The sequence below is a fragment of the Lithobates pipiens genome, unplaced genomic scaffold, assembly GCF_037356315.1.
Source record: "Lithobates pipiens isolate NorthernLeopardFrog02 unplaced genomic scaffold, aLitPip1_a1.2 Scaffold_18, whole genome shotgun sequence".
Classification (NCBI taxonomy): domain Eukaryota; kingdom Metazoa; phylum Chordata; class Amphibia; order Anura; family Ranidae; genus Lithobates; species Lithobates pipiens.
This window is the reverse complement of record NW_027507758.1, coordinates 220493579-220513188: the sequence shown is the minus strand read 5'-3', so window position 1 is coordinate 220513188 and position 19610 is coordinate 220493579. Positions and strand designations below refer to the sequence as shown.

General features: G+C 44.0%; 1 protein-coding gene across 1 annotated transcript in view; it reads right to left on the bottom strand.

Annotated features, from left to right (window-relative positions):
* PGBD5 (piggyBac transposable element derived 5) overlaps nt 1-19610 on the bottom strand; it is a 265648-nt gene that overhangs the window by 29383 nt on the left and 216655 nt on the right. Inside the window, exon 4 of the mRNA XM_077486583.1 lies at nt 18080-18260. Coding sequence (XP_077342709.1) covers nt 18080-18260 — 181 coding nt within the window. The remainder of the gene's footprint in view (nt 1-18079; nt 18261-19610) is intronic.

Here is a 19610-nt window from a genome sequence, read left to right as displayed (position 1 = left end):
ATCTAGAGGATGAATATTGGAGTCTTCATCTGCCTGGAAAATTGGAAGGACAATTTCCTGATTTTCGTGAAAAACGGTTGTTACTTTCGGATTTGAACCTAACATAGGAATCAGGACTGCCCGATCTGGGAAAAAGGTGAGAAATGGCTCCTTGCAGCCTAGGGAACTAATCTCAGAGACCCTTTTGGCCGATGTTATGGCCACAAGAAAAGCAGTCTTAAGAGAGAGATCCTTAATAGATGCTTGTCCCATATGCATTTCTGAGAAAAAATCCAAGACAAAAGGAAGGTCCCATTTTGGAAACCTTGGCTTTCTCTGAGGTCTGAGTCTTCTTGCCCCCTTAAAGAACTGCCTAGTGAGAGGATGCTTGGCCCATGAGATACCTGAAAATGCAGAGATCGCAGAGACCTGAACCCGCAAGGAACTTACAGATAGGGACAAGTCTAGACCCTTTTGTAGAAAACCAATAACATCCCGTATCTTCGGATCTCTACATGAGCCGTTGGATGTAGACACATAGTCCGCAAATTTTGCCCAAATCCTCTGATAAACGTTGTTGGTACCTGGTCTTCTGGCATTTAGTAGAGTAGAAATGGCTGTGTCAGGACAGCCTAATGCCTCCAGCCTTTCCCTTTCAAAAACCAAGCCATCAGATGGAGCTGAGATGGGCAAGGGTGATAGATTGTTCCCTGTGACAAGAGGTCCGGCCTGAGAGGGAGCGGAACTGGATCCTGGTAGCTGAGTTGTAATAAGAGATGGAACCATGGTCTGTTGGGCCAGTATGGAACAACCGCTACTACTTCGACTTCTTCCCATCTGAGCCTGGACAGAAATCGGAGAATGACTGGAACCGGGGGAAAGGCATAAGCCTTGTGGAACCTCCACTGGTCCGTCAGTGCATCCACTCCGAAGGCCTGAGGACAACGACACCTCGTGTAATACTTCTCCGGCTTGAAGTTGCACGGGGAAGCAAACAGGTCCACCTCTGGTAGAACTCCCAGAGACAGAACCCAGTTGAACACCTCGATGTGGAGAGACCACTCGTTGTTGTCCAGGGAAAACCTTGATAGAAAGTCCGCCTGGACATTTTGAATTCCCGGAAGATAGACTGCTGTTAGATTCAACAGATTTGACTGGGCCCAAGCCATGATTGGCTTTACTTCCCTCAGCAAGGAAAGACTGTGGGTGCCCCTTTGTCTTTTGATGTAAGAAACAGCCGTTGTATTGTCCATCCTTAGAAGGACTGAGGATCCTGATGTCAGGTGGAGAAAAGCCTGTAAAGCATGGAAGGCGGCCCGGAGTTCCAGCACATTTGAGACTACCTTCTGGGATGGGAAGTCCCACATGCCTTGGGCTACTTCCGACAAGCATAGAGCACCCCAACCTCTGCTGCTGGCATCCGTTGTCACCGTTACCCAGGAGACCGGGGCTATTGAATGGCAATTCAGAAGGTTCCTCTGCTGTAACCACCAAGGAAGACTCTCCCTCATTGAAGGGGTTATCCGAACCAGATGATCTCTGGAGTTCAGATCCCACTGTTGGAGAAAGCCCTTCTGAAAGGGTCGCATTTTCCATTGCGCCCATTTCACCATTGGAGCTGTGGCCACCATGGTACCTATTATCATTAGACACTGAGAGGCCCTGAGAAGGGGAGATGACATTGCAAGATAGATTCTGTCGCAAATCACCGGAATCTTCTCTAGAGGTAAGAAGATTTTACTCTTTACTGTGTTGAATCGGGCTCCAAGAAACGTTAAGGACTGAGTTGGGATTAGATGACTTTTCTCCTTGTTCAATAGCCACCCGAATTCCGTCAGGGTAGAAATGACCTGATCTCGATGTGACAAGAGATGGTCCATTTTGGGAGAGCAAGAGCAGATCGTCCAAGTAATGGTGCAAACGAATCCCTTTGACCCGGATTAGAGCCACGATAGCCAGTAAGAGCTTGGAAAACACTCGAGGCGATGTTGTAAGCCCGAATGGGAGACATGTAAACTGAAGGTGTGTTTGACCCACTGCAAAGCGGAGATACTTCTGAAACTCCCTTGCGATAGGAACATGAAATTAAGCATCTTTCAGGTCTATGGAAATAAGGCAATCGCCTGGTTGGATCGTCTGGCGTATTGTTAGCAATGTCTTCATCTTGAACCTTTCTTTCTTTATAAATGTGTTCAGGTGTGTCAGATCGATGACCGGCCTCCAGGAACCACTCTTTTTGAAGACCATGAAAAGGGGGGAGTAAATCCCTTTGAACCTTTCCTCGGTTGGAACCCGAATGGCGGCTCCTTGGGCCAACAGGGATTCTGTATAAGACAGGAGAATTTGTCTCTTTTCCTCTGAGTGTGGCAGAACTGTCGGAACAAACTGGTGTATGGGCGGGCTGCTGAAGACCCAGGAATGGCCAGCTGACACTGTTTTGATTGTCCAATAGTCTTTGACTGAGGCTGCCCAGACGTGCTGGAAAAGGAGTAACCGGGCCCCAACCCACTCCGCCTGGACAGGCTCTATATCAAAAAGACTTGGAAGGCTCCCGTCCGCCAGATGTAGCTGACTTTGAGGACTTCTGGCCAGAGGGCTGATTTCTCCACCAATTTTTTTTAAATTCGCGACCAGGCCTGTAGCGATGGGCATCTCTAGCGCATTCTGGATCTGACCTATATTGAGATCTCCTCTGACCCAGGAGACGGCGATCCTGGGGTAAGAACCCCGACTTACCACCTGTAGCGCGTGTAATGGCAGAATCTAATTTGTTCCCAAAAAGGGAAGATCCCTCAAAGGGAATTCTGCACCATGCCTGTTTGGAGGCAGGATCAGCAACCCAGGGGCGAAGCCATAGGGCACGTTTTGCCGTAACAGAGGAAAGCATAACACGTGCTACAAGGCGAATAATATCAAGGGACGCCTCCCCCAGGAAGACCGAAGCGAGTCTCAGCTCATGTATTGGTGATCTCCTGACCAACTCTTCAGACATACTGCCCAGGGTTGCACCAATTTCATCCGTCCAGGCCTTCATAGCTTTTGATAATGCTGCCAGGGCTAAGGCTGGTTTACAAGCCATACCTGCTGTTATATAAATAAGTTTCAAGTCCGTATCAATCTTTCTTTCTAGGCCATCCCTGAAGGACACAGTATCTTCCAGAGGAAGTCTAACATGTCTCACTAGCCTCATCAAGGCTGCATCAATGAGAGGGGCCGACTCTAGATGTTTCACCTCATTGCTCTTAAATGGGTACATTTTTGAAATTTTTGAAATCAAGGAGTTTTTCCTCTCAACTTTACTCCACTCGTCCATGATAATTTCGCCAAGTTCACCCAAGAAGGGGAAGTTTGGACGCTCCTTTTTGAGATGTTTAAAGTATTTCCTCTGTTTGGAGGGAGCTTCTATAGGATCTTCCCATCTCAATGTCTCCTTAACCGCCCTGACCAACTGTGGAACTAAGGAAAAGTCAAAACCGGCACCAAGTTCCAAACCTTCAGTCTCACTGTTGGAAGAACCGGAAAATGAGGGACTATGACGAGAGGGACCAGGAACCTCTGTATCCGAAACATCAGTGGCTAGAGCCGTACCGGAAGGAGGGATAAACGGTTGATCAGAATCCGCTTTATTCAGTGATTCCTGAACTACTCTCCTGACCAGAGCTTCCACTTGCTGGTCCCCAGCTCCTCTTTCCTTCATGGCTCTTCCATAACATAGCTCGCAGAGGGATTTACCCTCTGGGACCTGAGCATTACATCCCCAGCAGGCTCTACTCTCTGAGCGGCTGGCATGGCGGTGAGCACGGCGACCAGACTCAGACTTAGGCCTTTCTTTACGGTGTCTGGATGGTGACCTAATATGTCTAGAACTTGACGTGGAATGGTGATATTGTGAATCTTTATGTGCTGATAACTGAGGTTCAGACCTGGAAGGGCTGGAAAGAAAAAACATGCAAGACAAAGTCATCCTGATCCTAACCCAAGCAATACAGGCAGAATGAAAAGAAAAAAGATTCATTCCTACCTGCGGCATAAGGATTGGCCACTGGGGGGTGGCGATACGTCCAGAGCAGCAGACTCAAACAGCTAGGTAGTAAAAAACAAATACAGTGCTTGCAGAGTATAATAAAACAGCGTAGACCCAACTGACCATGAGAAAAAAGGGAGACATACCTTGAGAAAACAGAGAGCAGACACCGGGATCACAGCCTGAGCTCAAAGCATCCCAATCAAATAGCTGTCTCTGACAGCTATTTGAATCTGCCGCCGAGTGATGACGTCATCGCGCCCACAGCGTACTTGCGCCGAGACTGACGCCGTCGTACAATGCCCGCGCGCATGCGCGGCCGCTGCCATCTTGCCCCAACCGCTCCTGCGCAAACCAAGCCTCGATCTCAATCGAGACTCGGCAGCTGCGCAGATCGAAGCAGGAAGCAGCGAGATTGGAACGCAGGAGCGTCCCAGCGCCATAACCAGGAAGACTACAGACAGAAAACGGTACAAACACACAAAAACTGCTGCCATAGATAAAATGTGTATACATTACCAATCCCGCACAACACCTGATCCGACCTGGTACTGGGAGCTTGAAGTACTCATAGTGCACCCGGGGCATCATAAATGGGGGGGCCTCCCGCTAATAGCAAGGACGTTTGGCCAAATTGCCGCTTGCCAGCCAATGGCTGGTTAGTAAGCTCTTCATGGCATCACATCAAATTGCCCGTGCCCACCCTGCTAATAGCTGGGAAATTGGGCTCCAGAAAGAACCGCCATCCTGAAATTCGTGCACAAACCAGCCGGTCTGGATCCAACTTCATAAGGTAAAACCTTGGTCCTAGGAGGAGGACAAAAAAGGAACGTGGTCTCTGACTAGAAGCAAAGATTTATGGGAGTGGGGTCCTATGAGGTAGGAGAGGTGGGGTTAACCCATACGTAGGCTGCCATGGAGTCTGTCAGGAAAGTTCTTTGCTGTATAAACTACATGTATTGTAAAAAATCTGATTTCTTAGCTCAGGGTCTCATTTATTAAGCTACATTGGGATCGTTACCAAAAACTGTTATATTTCAGTATTACAAAAGTAAAAAAAAAAAAGAACAAATATATAACAGAAGGATAACTAGAAATGAACGTAAGAAAATATGCATAAGACAACTAAATAAAGAACAAAGGTGTTTAAAAGGCTCATTTCACATGCAAGCAAATGGATAGGTCCAGTTGATAAAATCATTAATGCAGGGAGGGCTTTTCCCCTAAAATGCCTAATAAATGCCTTGCAAAAATATTAATGTATGGCACAAAGAATGAAGACTGCAAAAAACAAAAACAAAAAAAGCAGACAGTCCATTGTTCAAAAGCAGCAACACAGAAGACTTCTTAGACACACACCCATTAAAAATGCATAAGTGTCTCAAAATCTCTTTGGTGTGAAAAATTAAGCTTTTTTCAAGAAGTTTTTTTGCATGTTTTAGCTTACATAAATATGAATATCTATATGAACAGAACCCGATATAACTTTTATTTCCTCACTAGCGAAGAAATATGTTTTCTTGTAGTCCTCCACAGCCCCACATGAAAAATGCATGCAACAGCTGTAAATTTACCAAGAACAGTGCATCCACCAAAAATGACTAATCGGGTAAAAATAAAATTAATGAGAAAGGCCATCAAGAGTCCTATTGCAAATCTGAATAAGTTACAATTATCAGTGGGTGTAACTTGAGGGACTAGGCATACAATATGAATGCTTTGCAGGTGAAAGCTTAATGGGACAGTGGCAAAAAAGAAGCCACCATGCCTTACTAAAACATTTGCCAGAAGACACATGCAAGTGTAAAGTGAATTTCTGCAGTCAAATTTGAGAATACCCCAACATATGTTTATGTGTTTTCATTTACACAACATGTCCATTTTTTTTTAATGTTTATTAGCTTTTCATATGTTTCCTAGGAAGAGGTGTCATGGCCGACTTCCAGGTTTTGTGAAGTTAGAGTGAGTATGTCCATTTTGCTTGGAGCATATTCAATTGTTTGTAAGAACATTTAATAACTTAAAAACAGGATTTTTTGTTTGGACATGATTGGGTAATTGAAGTGAACACAGTTTCACTGTATTCACTAAGTTAAGTGAAAATCCAGCCTGCAAGGCAATTGTTTTAGTAAATCAACCCCAATGTTTTAGAACATAGAGTAGCTTTGTTCCCAGCATGTGCCCAACATTGCTCTACACAGGGCCTGCTTCATGAAGTATTTTATTAGGCCTGAATGTCATATTTAAATAGCTTTGAAATTGTTTAAAATGAGTAAACCAAAAAAAAGCTTTTTCCTCTAGTGCCATAAGAACAGCATTTTGTTTTCTGTTATATTCAGTACATATTTTTGCAAATGTTAAAATTATTATTTCAAGTCTATATTTAATTATTTTATCCCTTCTGGCTGCTTGGCATGAATGTATTGTGAGCAGTTTAGTGCACCTGCTGACTTAAACAGACTATTATGTTGAAGTTGGTAAACCTTTTTTCCTTAGATCTGTAACACTAAACCACAAATGCATTTTTGCCGGATCAAGCTGACTATTGTGTTTTTTTTTTCTTTTATTCAATAAAGTGTATTTTTTCACAAAAAATTGCGTTTGCAAAACCACTGTGCAAATACTGTGTGACATAAAAAAATTGCAATGATCGCCATTTTATTCCCTAGAGTTTCTCTGCTGAAAAAAAAAAAAAAAGTATGTTTGGGGATTATATGTATTTGTTTTGTTTTTTTTATAGCAAAAACTGATTTGAAAAAGGAAAAAACTGCGCTTACCAAGTTAAACGAAAATAAAAACAAGCAGCAATGCCCAAATGTTATATTACATTCACAGACAAGAAAAAAGAAAAAGTGGGCTGCGCTAGCTTTTTCTCTTTTTTTTTTTTTTAAAACTGATTTGAACCCGTATACAAAAAGTGTCAGAAAAAGCCTGGTTGGCATGTGGTTTTAACGTCTAAACAGAAGTTCAATATGTTAACCTTAAGGCTCCATGCACACTGAAGCTCAAAAAAGCTATTTCTGGACGCCAGATTGCTGGCAGAAAACGCTGGTTGAAAAACCTGCTTTTAACAGCGTTTTATACTAGCGTTAATGAGCGTTAATGAGCGTTTTACAGCGTTAGCGTTAATGGGCGTTTTTTATAAAAATACACAGAGGACACTCCAAAAATCCCACAATGCATTGAAAAATAGAATGCCGAACACTAATGAACGAGCGTTAATGAGCGTTAATGAGCGTTAATGAGCGTTTGTCGTTTTTTGCCGCTGAAAAACGGCACTTTGAACGCGAATTTCTGGCGTTCAGAAAAAAGCCCATAAACTCCACTGCTCATTAAAGCTGAAAAACGTCCATGTGTGCATGGACACATAGGCTAACATAGAGTGGAGTTTATGGGCTTTTACAAAAAACGCCCAAACTCCAATAAACTGCAGTTTATCAGCTTCAGTGTGCATGGAGCCTTAGGCCTCATGCACACGGACGTTTTTACAGCCACTTTTTTGAGCTTTTTTTGCAGCTTAAAAACGGCTGTCCATGTTAGTCTATGGCTTCATGCCCACCTAGGCGTTTTTGAGCTGCAAATGGCATAGGCGTTTTTAAGCTGTAAAAAAAACCCAGGACCAGTGCGTTCCGTGGCGTGGAGCTAGAGCTGTAAAAACGCGAATCGCGGGAAAACGCGCAAAAACGCGCATCAACGCGCATAAACGCGCATAAACGCGCAACATATTTTCTTTGTTTTCTGAGTGCTATAGCCAAGAGATGTGTTTCTTAAAAAACCCTACTTAACGCTAACGCTAAAAAACGCGCAAAAACGCGCAAAAACGCCAATGCAAAACGCGGTAAAAATCACGTTTTTAACAACAATTTTTCCAGGCATCGGAGCTAGCTTTGCAGCCAGTTTTTTAAAACGTCCGTGTGCATGAGCACTTATGATTCTGTAATTTGTATTAACATACTTTAAATAATGTGGCCTTAAAGGATAAGTTCACCTTTTTAGGCAGAATTTTCACTTTTCCTAATAAATGGAAGCATTTTCCAATGCCATTTTTGGACCAGCCATCCCAGTGTGCTTTTCTCTCACTTACCTTGTCCACAGGAGGTTTAAAATCTTGTCAGTTTATTTGAATTTTTGAAATAATTTTCAGATTCCATCACTTCCTGTAGATGGTTTCAGCATTCACTTCCTGTAGGTCATCTCCCAGAAGCCTTCACTTCCTTGTTGCATCACAGATGTGATAGAGCATGTTGACCACTCTGAACCACACTTTCTTCACTACTATACCACCTTTCACCACCCACTTTCTATAGAATCTGATTGTACAATCTCCTTTAGATCTCCCATTAGCTAAGTAGAACAAGGGCCTGTCTGATTTGATACAAATTGAATGGATTGTTCAGGTGGGTCCTCCTATTACACAGTTCTGGTAAATCTAAAGGAGATTGTATACTCAGATTGCATAGTGAATGGCCATCTTTATACAAGTACATTCATGAGAGTGGACAGAGACACTCAATTGTCAGGCCTCGTTCACATCTCTATGTAGTGAAAACTCATTCTCACATGCTTTTGTTTTGTGTGTTTTGCAGCATTTTCACTTGTCACTCATAGGGCAGCTCATTCACTTAAACGGGCTGTCCTACATGCAACAATCGTCCCAGAGAAGCGCCAGAACTTTTTTTGGAGCGAGGAAGTAGGCGTGCTACCAAGTTTGAGGCATTTGCCACACTTGGGGGTGCCTTTAACATGTAATGACAATACAAACATGATGCACATTTACAGTGTTTCTGAAATGCATGGCAAAGTGTGTCTTTTCTGTGCAGTTTGCCATGCATTCAAAAACACACTAATGTGAATGGAGCCTCATTGTTCTTATGTAAAAATGCACCAATTTCGCGTTCAGGCCTCACTCCCTTCTGGAGTAGTGCGAGCACAAATTTATTGGCTTGTTTTTCCAGTGACACACATAGGGCAACCCATCGATTGCAATGGGCTGCACTACACGTGGCACAGTATCTCATGGGACATTTTGTAGTGATATGAGTTGCACGTTTTTACTGCACGTTTTGCTGTGTTTGTTACTGGCAAAATACGTGTTTGCTTCTGTGTTTGGTGTGCTGTTAACAATTAATGGCACCAAAAGCACAACTAGTTCATTTTAGGTGCATACATGTGGCCATACACTATAAAAGCTGTACAATGTCATTTAGCTTTACAAAAACTATATATTAGGAGGGAACACCTAACTACATAGTTAATGGTAGATCTAAAGGAGATTGTACAATAAATCCGATTGGATAGTGTATGATGAGCTTTACAGAACCCAGGACACACTTCTGTTTTCAATACTACAGCTTTATCCCCATAGGCTGTTATCTGATCTCTCATCTCCTGCACACACCAAAATGCTAAATGAATGATCTATGCAAGATGAAATTATAATAGAAAAAAGAAATTGAGGCATGTGTATTTAGTGAGAACAGTGATCACTTATTTATTGCATCGGAAAACTGTGCACCTGGAACTGGGTGGTAGTTATCTGTTAGAAGGGGGGAAGGCCACCACAGGTGTGTGTGCTAATGAGGTCTAGAGGTTGACTGATATGGGTTTTTCTCTGTCCGATGCCGATATTTAGAAATCGGGGTGGCCGATATATGATGCCCATTTTTGCGGCCGATATTTTAGGCTGATTTTTTTTTGACAAGTGGCACTGTTTGGCACTGGCAGATGGCACTGGTAGGTGGCACTGACAGGTGACACTGGCAAGTGGCACAGGTTGGTACTGATTGGCAGGTGGCACTAACTGGCACTGGCAGGTCGGACTGGCAGATGGCACTGATTGGCACTGGCAGGTGGCACTGGCAGGTGGCACTGGCAGATGGCACTGATTGGCACATGGCACTGACAGGTGGCGCTGGCAGATGGCACTGGAAGATGGCACTAGTTGGCATTGATTGGCAGGTGGCACTGGCAGATGGCACTAATTGGCACTGGCAGGTGGCACTGGTTGGCATTGGCAGGTGGCACTGGATGGCAATGGCAGGTTTCACAGCTGATAGTGTAACTGTGTGAAACTGAATGCTCACTGAAGCGCCACAGTGTGTGAACTGTATGGAGAGAGAGAGAGGAGCTGACAAATTCAGCGTGATGTCGAAGGTGGGCGGGACCCAGCAGCTATCCAGCCAATGATTGGGCTGTTTAAGAAAGGGACGGGGCCACATAGCGGCCCGCCCAGATCCCATCCCATCCCATTGGCTGGTGTTGGATAGCTGGGTCCCGCCCACCCCCGACATCCAACCTCAATTTTGACAGCTTCTCTCTCTCTCCATACAGTTTCACACACCACGGCGCTGCTCTGAAAACATAGTGTGGAGAAGGGAGGAGGAACACTATGTTGCTCCTACCTTCTCCACACTCTTCTGGCAAAGGTATGGCTAGTGTTCAATATCGGCCTAATTTGGATAATAATCGGCTGATGCCGATTTCTTCAAAATGACCAAATATCGGCCAGCCGTTATATCGGTTGACCTCTAATGAGGTCAGCTGATGAATTCCTTCCTGTATCTTAAGGCCTATACACTCAATCAGAAAATCGTATGAAAAATACCCTTTTGATTCGATTGTACGTTAATCTGATCTTTAGTACACAGCCTTTGGTAGCCGGTCATGACAATTCATGTGAAATTATCAGATGGGACAAGCGCGAAAAATTTTGTTTATTCAGCACAGTTGTCCGAAATACAATACAAATACACTAAAACATAGTACATCACTTCCGAGTTTTTATTCTGTCACACGAGAATTTTCGTGGCGTTAGTAAACTCTTCATTTTCGATATGAGACTAGCATGCAAAACTAAGCGGATGCTCATTTGACCAATAATCTCATTGTGTGTACTAGGCATTAATGGCTCTGTCTTCAATTTACATACTAGCAAGTGATGAAGCTTTGTAATACCGCGTACACACGACCAGACTTTCCAACAGACTAGGTCAGACAGGATCAGTCCATCGGACAATCCGATCGTGTGTGGGCTAGTCCGATCGTCAAACGGGATCAGTCCGTCAGACAATCCGATTGTGTGGGGGCTAGTCCGATCGTTTAAAAAAAAAAACAGACGGACCTAGAAATAGAACATGTTTCAAATCTATCTGACGGACTCAATTCTGATGGACTAAAAATCTGGAAAACTGTTCGTTTGTATGCTAGTCCGACGGACCAAATACGATGCAAAGGCAGCTATTGGCTACTGAACTTCCTTGTTTAGTCCCGTTTACGTCATCACGTTCAAAACGAACAGACATTCGATTGGACTTTGTTCGTGTGTAGCCAAGTCTGTTTGTTTGGAAAGTCCGTCAGAACTCCGCCGAAAGACCGTCTGGAAGACCGTCGGACCTAGTATGTCGGAAAGTCCAGTCGCGTGTATGCGGCATTAGAAATGCAGCAAGGGCTAAGGTAAGGCTTTGTTCTAAAAATCAAAAAAAGCTTTTATTTTTTGCAACCAAGGTACATTAATGGTATAAAATGGTACATAGGGGGAGTTGGAATTTAGAAAGCAAAAAGGTGAACTTTGACAGATTTTAAAGGTTTTAATTTGCCAGCTCTCCATGCATTCATTTTTTGGACTTTTTTTTACTTTTTTAATCACCTGTTCCAATTTCAGCTTATATTCTAGATTGTAAAATGAGGGAGAGTAGGCAAAAGTGCAATTAATTGCAGCAATCTGCTGTTGCTTGTAAACAAAACTGGAGACTTAGACCGTGAGGAGTCTTGGTGGAAAACCCAAACCCATGGCAAAGATCCCCCAATAGTGACTTTGCACAATGACATTGTGGCAAACAAAACAAATATTTTTTAGGAAATTGTTTTTCTTTCCTTATTATTTTTGAAAGTTTTTTTCACACAGTATATACTGTATATTTTTTGGATCACATTACAAAATGTATCAAGCATAGTATTTCAATACATGAGAGGTAGCTAGAATTCACAAAGCAGCAACAGTCATGACACATATAATATTTTTTGAAATGCAAGCACCTTGGGGCCCCTAATCACCAAAACTTTAAACTTTTGGTCACCTCTAGGGATCCCGGTTGTCAACTGACTCTCCAGTTAGATGGTCTCTATGCTGATTGGGTTTCCAAGGATCAGAATCCTCCTCCACAGCCCTTTGTGGATTCAATCCCCAAAGAAAACTGATTGTGGTCTGCGACACCATGAGCGATGAGCCTCCATCCCCAAATATACATTCAAGAACATTCGTCACGGGACGTTAAATGAGGCAAATCACTTACAAATAAAATAATGCACATGGTTATAAATGTATTGCATAATAGCAGATTTGACAATTTTCCATGCTCCCAGTTGTTGGCTAGGGCCCTGGATGTAACTGCTTTGTTTTATATACTGTTTGCTCTCCCCCTTGCAGCTTCGGGCAAGGTATTGCATTTCTATGTATCACACTGCTGTACTCCATGTCAACTTTGATTACTGACTGTTCTGTTCAATACTTTTTTGAGTTTTGTCAATAAAAAGAGATGATTGAAAGAAAAAAATCACCAGAACTATTAACAGTGTGTCTTATTTCTGGATTATGCTACCATACCACCATTTCACTGCATCACAGAAGACCTCTTTACATATTGATATAATTATAACCTTTACAAAATATAGGCTATATTAACATATTGCCACAGTATTGGATAATAAGGATCCCATGTGAATATTGTACGCAGGTAAGCCTAGAATCATCCGCTGTAATTCCTCAGTCCATCTTGACCTTGTTACACAAGCTAATGAGGAATTAGCATGGAATTTTACAGTCATAAGAATTAGTAAGCTTAGTTACCTTTAGATTAGCATAGCTCTAAATTTTCCACTACATATTTTATGACAAGTTCAGCAAAATCTCTCCACTAGTAACCAATAAATTATTAACTAAAACTATCTTATGAATCATTTTGTATTATTTGCGAAGGTCAAAAAAGAACTTTAAACATTTTAAGATTTTTTTTTTTAGATAAAATGTGAAAAATGCTATTGAAGTCAATTCTTTTAAAAGATATTTCACATGCTGAAAAAATCACATACAATGGATGCTGCTCCTTAATGCGGTGTGATTTTCCCTATCTGAATGAATGGGTTCACTAAATTCTGGCACTCATATTTGGTTCTAGTGTGGCTCCTCTCCCTCTCAGGGTCCCTCTAAAGCCACCCTTTCATACATGCTCCCGTGATTGTCATATAGGGCGATATGGTGAAAAACAATGATTTAGGGGCGCTCTTAATAAATTACTCTAATAATGTAAATTACCTGCGACAAATCAACACTCAAAATTAATACACAATATGAAGTGACATCAATAATAATAAATCTTATAATCGTGATCCGGTGACCATATAGAAATTATACACAGACTAATTAATCAGACAAAGTCCCATAAATGTGTCTTTCCAGCTTCTTTGATGAATAATCTCAGATTCCACCAAGTGCAAAGAATCTTGTAAACTGTGATAAAACAGCAGATCCAACAGGCTTGCGAATACCTCCACCAAGAAACAGCACCACCCACTCGTGAAAATGCAAATCCAAACTGCTTACCAGATTTGTTTGACCACTTTAATTAAAAAGTAAGTCAAACAGCGCCTGTACAGGTAGATGCCTGTTCATATGAATGTTGGTAAAAATAACACAGGATAGTACGTCCCCCTTCACAAACTCAGGCGGTATATAAAAAAAGAGCACAAAAGATCCATAGCGTAATACTGATTTTTAATAAAAAAATATATAAAACCAACAGCCAAATGGCTTCTTACATTGTCGTGTGCCTGACCCGGTACTGGAGCTGCTCGCCTTCAAAACACACGCTCCGATCGGTATAGTGTATCCCTTCTGTAATGGTTGGTATGGCGTGCGTTCCAGGCCATCAGACCGACAACCAGATAGCCGGATATGGCATTAGAGGCGTGACAAGGTACCGCTTCGAAGTACGTTTCGTTGTTAACGTCTTCAGGAAGTGGGTTTTTTATATACCGCCTGAGTTTGTGAAGGTATTCGCAAGCCTTTTGGATCTGCTGTTTTATCACAGTTTACAAGATTCTTTGCACTTGGTGGATCTGATATTATTCATCAAAGAAGCTGGAAAGACACATTTATGGGACTTTGTCTGATTAATTAGTCTGTGTAGAATTTCTATATGGTCACCGGATCACGATTATAAGATTTATTATTATTGATGTCACTTCATATTGTGTATTCATTTTGAGTGTTGATTTGTCGCAGGTAATTTACATTATTAGAGTAATTTATTAAGAGCGCCCCTAAATCATTGTTTTTCACCATTTAGGAGGGTGTGTTTTTTCTTCCACCTCACTTAGATAGGGTGCAGCCTTTTTTTGTTTTATTATTTGTATTTTGTCACATGGCGCGGAGTTTGCGCAATTGAGATTCAATTGTTTTTTCACAATATAGGGCGATATGCCAACAACCCAAAATAAGAAAAAAAACTGCAAAACTTTGAGATGAGACATACAGTTCTAAAAATGTATTGCATGGAATACAGAATATGTTGTGTTTGGTCCCCTTCCATAAGTTCAGGTAAGTAGACAGAGCAAGCTTAAAGTGGTTGTAAAGCCTTAGGCCGCATACACACGGGCGGACTGTTCGCCCAACCTTGTCCGCTGAACAGTGTTTGGGCGGACAGTCCGCTCGTGTGTGGGCTTTCAGCGGACAGTTTCAGCGGACAGTTGGACGGACAAAGTCTTTCGGAAATTCCGAAAAACTGTCCGCTGAAACTGTGTTTGAGCGAACAGTCCGCCCGTGTGTGGGCCTGTCCGCTGTACTTTCGAAATGCGCGGACTGTTCCCTCTCGGAAAGTCCGCCCATTTCGAGCGCGTGTACAGGTAGGCGGGGCCCGCGAAGGAGACGTCGCGGGCTCCGCCGCCTGGAATGGGCTTAAAGGGGAACCCCAACGCCGAAAAAAATCGGCGTGGGGGTTCCCCCAAAGTCCACACCAGACCCTTGTCCGAGCACGCTACCCGGCCGGCCAGGAAAGGGGGGCGAGCGAGCGTGCCCCCCCTCCTGAGCCGTACCAGGCCGCGTGCCCTCAACATGGGGGGGTGCCTTGGGGAAGGGGGGGCCGCGCGGCCCCCCCACCCCAAAGCACCTTGTCCCCCATGTTGATGAGGACAAGGGCCTCTTCCCGACAACCCTGGCCGTTGGTTGTCGGGGTCTGCGGGCGGGGGGCTTATCGGAATCCGGGAGCCCCCTTTAAGAAGGGGGCCCCCGGATACCGCCCCCCCACCCTATGTGAATGAGTATGGGGTACAATGTACCCCTACCCATTCACCTGTGAAATAAAGTACAAAAAAAAACACAACACAGGGAAAAAATATTTTATTGCACAGCTCCGGGGGTCTTCCGTCTTCGGGGGTCTTCTCGCCGGACTCCTCCGCTATCTGTGTGTAGCTCTTTTACTAGCGGAGGAGTCCGGCTTTCTTCCTCCCCGCCGCCGGCCTCTTCTCCCGACTTCGGGGGTCTTGTCCCCCTCTTCGGTTCTTCTGCCGGGCCACCGCGCCTTCTTGTAGCTCTTTTGCAGGCGGTGGCCCGGTCTTCTGTCGCCGCTGCCTTCCGTTCTTCTGTCGCCGCCTTCGGTTCTTCTGCCGGGCCACCGCGCCTTCTTGTAGCTCTTTTACAGGCGGTGGCCCGGTCTTCTGTCGCCGCTGTCGTCGCCGCCGCCTTCCGTTCTTGTTCTTCTTCTTCTTCTTCTCCTGGAGATGTTGACTCGACGAGCTCTCCGGCCGGAATGCCAGGGACACGCTCCGCTGCCACTTATATAGTGACAATGGGGCGGTGTCACATGGTATATGTCACATGGGTTGGTCACATGGTGACCCCGCCCCCTTACGATGTCATAGTCCCCATGTGACATCAACCCATGTGACCAACCCATGTGACATATACCATGTGACACCGCCCCATTGTCACTATATAAGTGGCAGCGGAGCGTGTCCCTGGCATTCCGGCCGGAGAGCTCGTCGAGTCAACATCTCCAGGAGAAGAAGAAGAAGAAGAAGAAGAACAAGAACGGAAGGCGGCGGCGACGACAGCGGCGAAAGAAGACCGGGCCACCGCCTGTAAAAGAGCTACAAGAAGGCGCGGTGGCCCGGCAGAAGAACCGAAGAGGGGGACAAGACCCCCGAAGTCGGGAGAAGAGGCCGGCGGCGGGGAGGAAGAAAGCCGGACTCCTCCGCTAGTAAAAGAGCTACACACAGATAGCGGAGGAGTCCGGCGAGAAGACCCCCGAAGACGGAAGACCCCCGGAGCTGTGCAATAAAATATTTTTTCCCTGTGTTGTGTTTTTTTTTGTACTTTATTTCACAGGTGAATGGGTAGGGCCCCCTTCGATAAGCCCCCTGCCTGCAGACCCCGACAACCAACGGCTAGGGTTGTCGGGAAGAGGCCCTTGTCCTCATCAACATGGGGACAAGGTGCTTTGGGGTGGGGGGGCCGCGCGGCCCCCCCTTCCCCAAGGCACCCCCCCATGTTGAGGGCACGCGGCCTGGTACGGCTCAGGAGGGGGGGCGCGCTCGCTCGCCCCCCTTTCCTGGCCGGCCGGGTAGCGTGCTCGGACAAGGGTCTGGTGTGGACTTTGGGGGAACCCCCACGCCGATTTTTTTCGGCGTTGGGGTTCCCCTTTAAGCCCATTCCAGGCGGCGGAGCCCGCGACGTCTCCTTCGCGGGCCCCGCCTACCTGTACACGCGCTCGAAATGGGCGGATTTGCCTCCTCCTTACGTGGGCGAGTCCGTTCATTTCAAAAGTTGAGCGAACTGTTTGGCAAACAGTTTGCTGAAACAGTCCGCTCGTGTGTGGGCAAGTCCGCTCATGCAAATTTTGAGCGGACTGTTTGCCGAAACTGTTTGACGAACAAGGTTGGGCAAACAGTCCGCGCGTGTGTACGCGGCCTTATGGTTTTTCACCTTAACCACTTTTACCCCCTTCTCGACCAGAACACTTTTTACAATTTGGCACTGCATCATTTTAACTGGTAATTGTGCGGTCATGCGATGCTGTACCCAAACAAAATTTGCATCCTTTTTTTCCCATTATAGCTTTCTTTTGGTGGTATTTTGATGGTGGATTGAAGACAATGCCAACTACCACTGAATTAAGAAAAAAGCCCTGGATTACATCTTTGGCACCTGTCCAAATCACAAGGATATTATCTATATAGTACAACCAAGTTCTCATATTCAAAAAAAATTGGGAAGGGAAGAGGTAGTTTTCCCCTAATAATATCCAATAAACAGATTCACATAGAGAGGGAAGCAGAGCAGCTTGCTGCCATATCCCTTATTTGGTTACAATATTGTTTCAGGGACCTAAAGTCGTTTTTGTCTACAACCAAAAGTTGATTGCTGTGCTCCATTTCAGATGTTTACTTACTGTTTTGTTTTGGCAAGATTATGGCATTATGATGGAAGGGTGTTACACAGGTTGCTATAGGTCTTACCAGGGTATATATATGCATGCTTATTGTCACTATGTCACCTTGAGGAAGGGACCCCGTGAGGCCCTGGAACATCAGTTTCCTATGACTTACATGACACTGTCTTCAAAATAAATACGTGAAATGCATTTAATTTAAGTGAAGGTGAATTTTGTATCTTCCCATCTGGTTCTGGCATATCACAACCCATAGCAATCACTTTGAGCACCCACTAGTTATTTAAAGGTCAAGTATTGTGAGGAGTGTAGCATCTATTTGAACTTCACAGATGAAGACAAGACAAAAGAGGGCAGAAACAAACACAGACAAACACAGACAAGTTATAATGATATATATTTAGAAGCAGGTAAGAAGCAGTTAAAAAAGCAGCTTGTGTATTGAGACTGGTTTATTAATAGTCTAGTCACTAGCAACCAATCTATGTCAGAATAACTAGCAAAGCAACATACAGTGAGCTGGGAAAATTAATTTTATCCATATACTCAAAATACATTCATGGTCTCATTAACAAAATAACATATGCATAAGAGCCATCCAAAATTAACTAAAAAAAAACTGAGTGCTACGAACCTTGTTTTTCAAATTCTTCAAACAAATTGAGGCTTGTGATGCTTGGTCCAGTAAATATGATGTAGTTTTTTCCAGGAGCACTTTGACACAAGTTTTTGGCTACCATGCTGTGCAGTTGTGGTTTATGCTTTAATGTGTCAATACCATCACTACCACTTCCTTCTCTCAGATGAACATAAATCTGAAAATGAAAATGAAATGCATTAATATGTTTACCAGTGTTCATGTGACGGCAATTACCAATCACATTATAATACTAATATAATAATATATAATACTAATATTCTTCTGAAGAATAAAACAAACTTTGCACTTATGATATACAGTTACAAAGGTAAAAAATAAAAAATATCTTCTCATACTCTTTAAAGCGGAGGTCCACCCTAAAGTGGACCTTCCGCTCATTGGATTCCTCCCCCCCTCCGGCGCCACAATTGGCACCTTTCAGGGGGGAGGGGGGTGCAGGTACCTGTACAGTACAGGTATCTGCACCCACTTCCGGGATAGCTCTCTGCGGAAAGGGGCGTAGATTACGCCCCTTTCCGAAAGTCCCCCGCTGCCTGCTGGGAAACACACAGATCCCAGAGGCAGCGGGTCCATCCTTATTGCGCAGCGCGACTCGCGCATGCGCAGTAGGGAACCGGGAAATGAAGCCGAAAGGCTCCACTTCCTGATTCCCATACCCAAGATGGCGGCAGCAGCACCCGAGAGACGATCGAGAGATCGGCTTCGGGTGCCGACATCGCAGGCACGCTGGACAGGTAAGTGTCACTATTTTAAAAGTCAGCAGCTGCAGTATTTGTAGCTGCTGGCTTTTAAAAAAAAAAAAAAACGCGGACTCCCGGCGGACTCCCGGCGGACTCCCTCTTTAACTATAAAAAGGCTACACAGAATGTTTTCAAGAACAGCACAAATTGTATTTTCATTTGGACATTAAAAATGAATAAAGAAAGTCAAATGTAGCTTCTTAGCCACGATAAATTAAAGATCTGTCTGCTCCCTTTAAACTCCCTCTCATAGTTTTTTAATTTTTTATCTAAACACATGGCGTTTTTCATACTCTACATACTGTAGTAGTGTTAAAGCTGAATTCCAACTTTCTTTTCACTAGAACTGAATGGAATGATCAATCCCAAGCATACAGTGCCTTGCAAAAGTATTCAACCCCTTGGCTTTTTACCTATTTTGTTACATTACAGCCTTTAGTTCAATGTTTTTTTAATCTGAATTATATGTGATGGATCAGAACACAATAGTCTAAGTTGGTGAAGTAAAATTAGAAAAATATATACATAAAACTATTTTTCAGAAATAAAAAAACGATAATTGGCATGTGCATATGTATTCACCTCCTTTGTTATGAAGCCCATAAGAAGCTCTGGTACAACCAATTACATTCAGAAGTCACATAATTAGTGAAATGATGTCCCCCTGTGTGCAATCTAAATGCCGCGTACACACGATCAAAGAATCGGGTGGAAAAGTCCGGCAAACTCAAGTCCGCCAGACAATCCTCCCGTGTGTAGCCTCC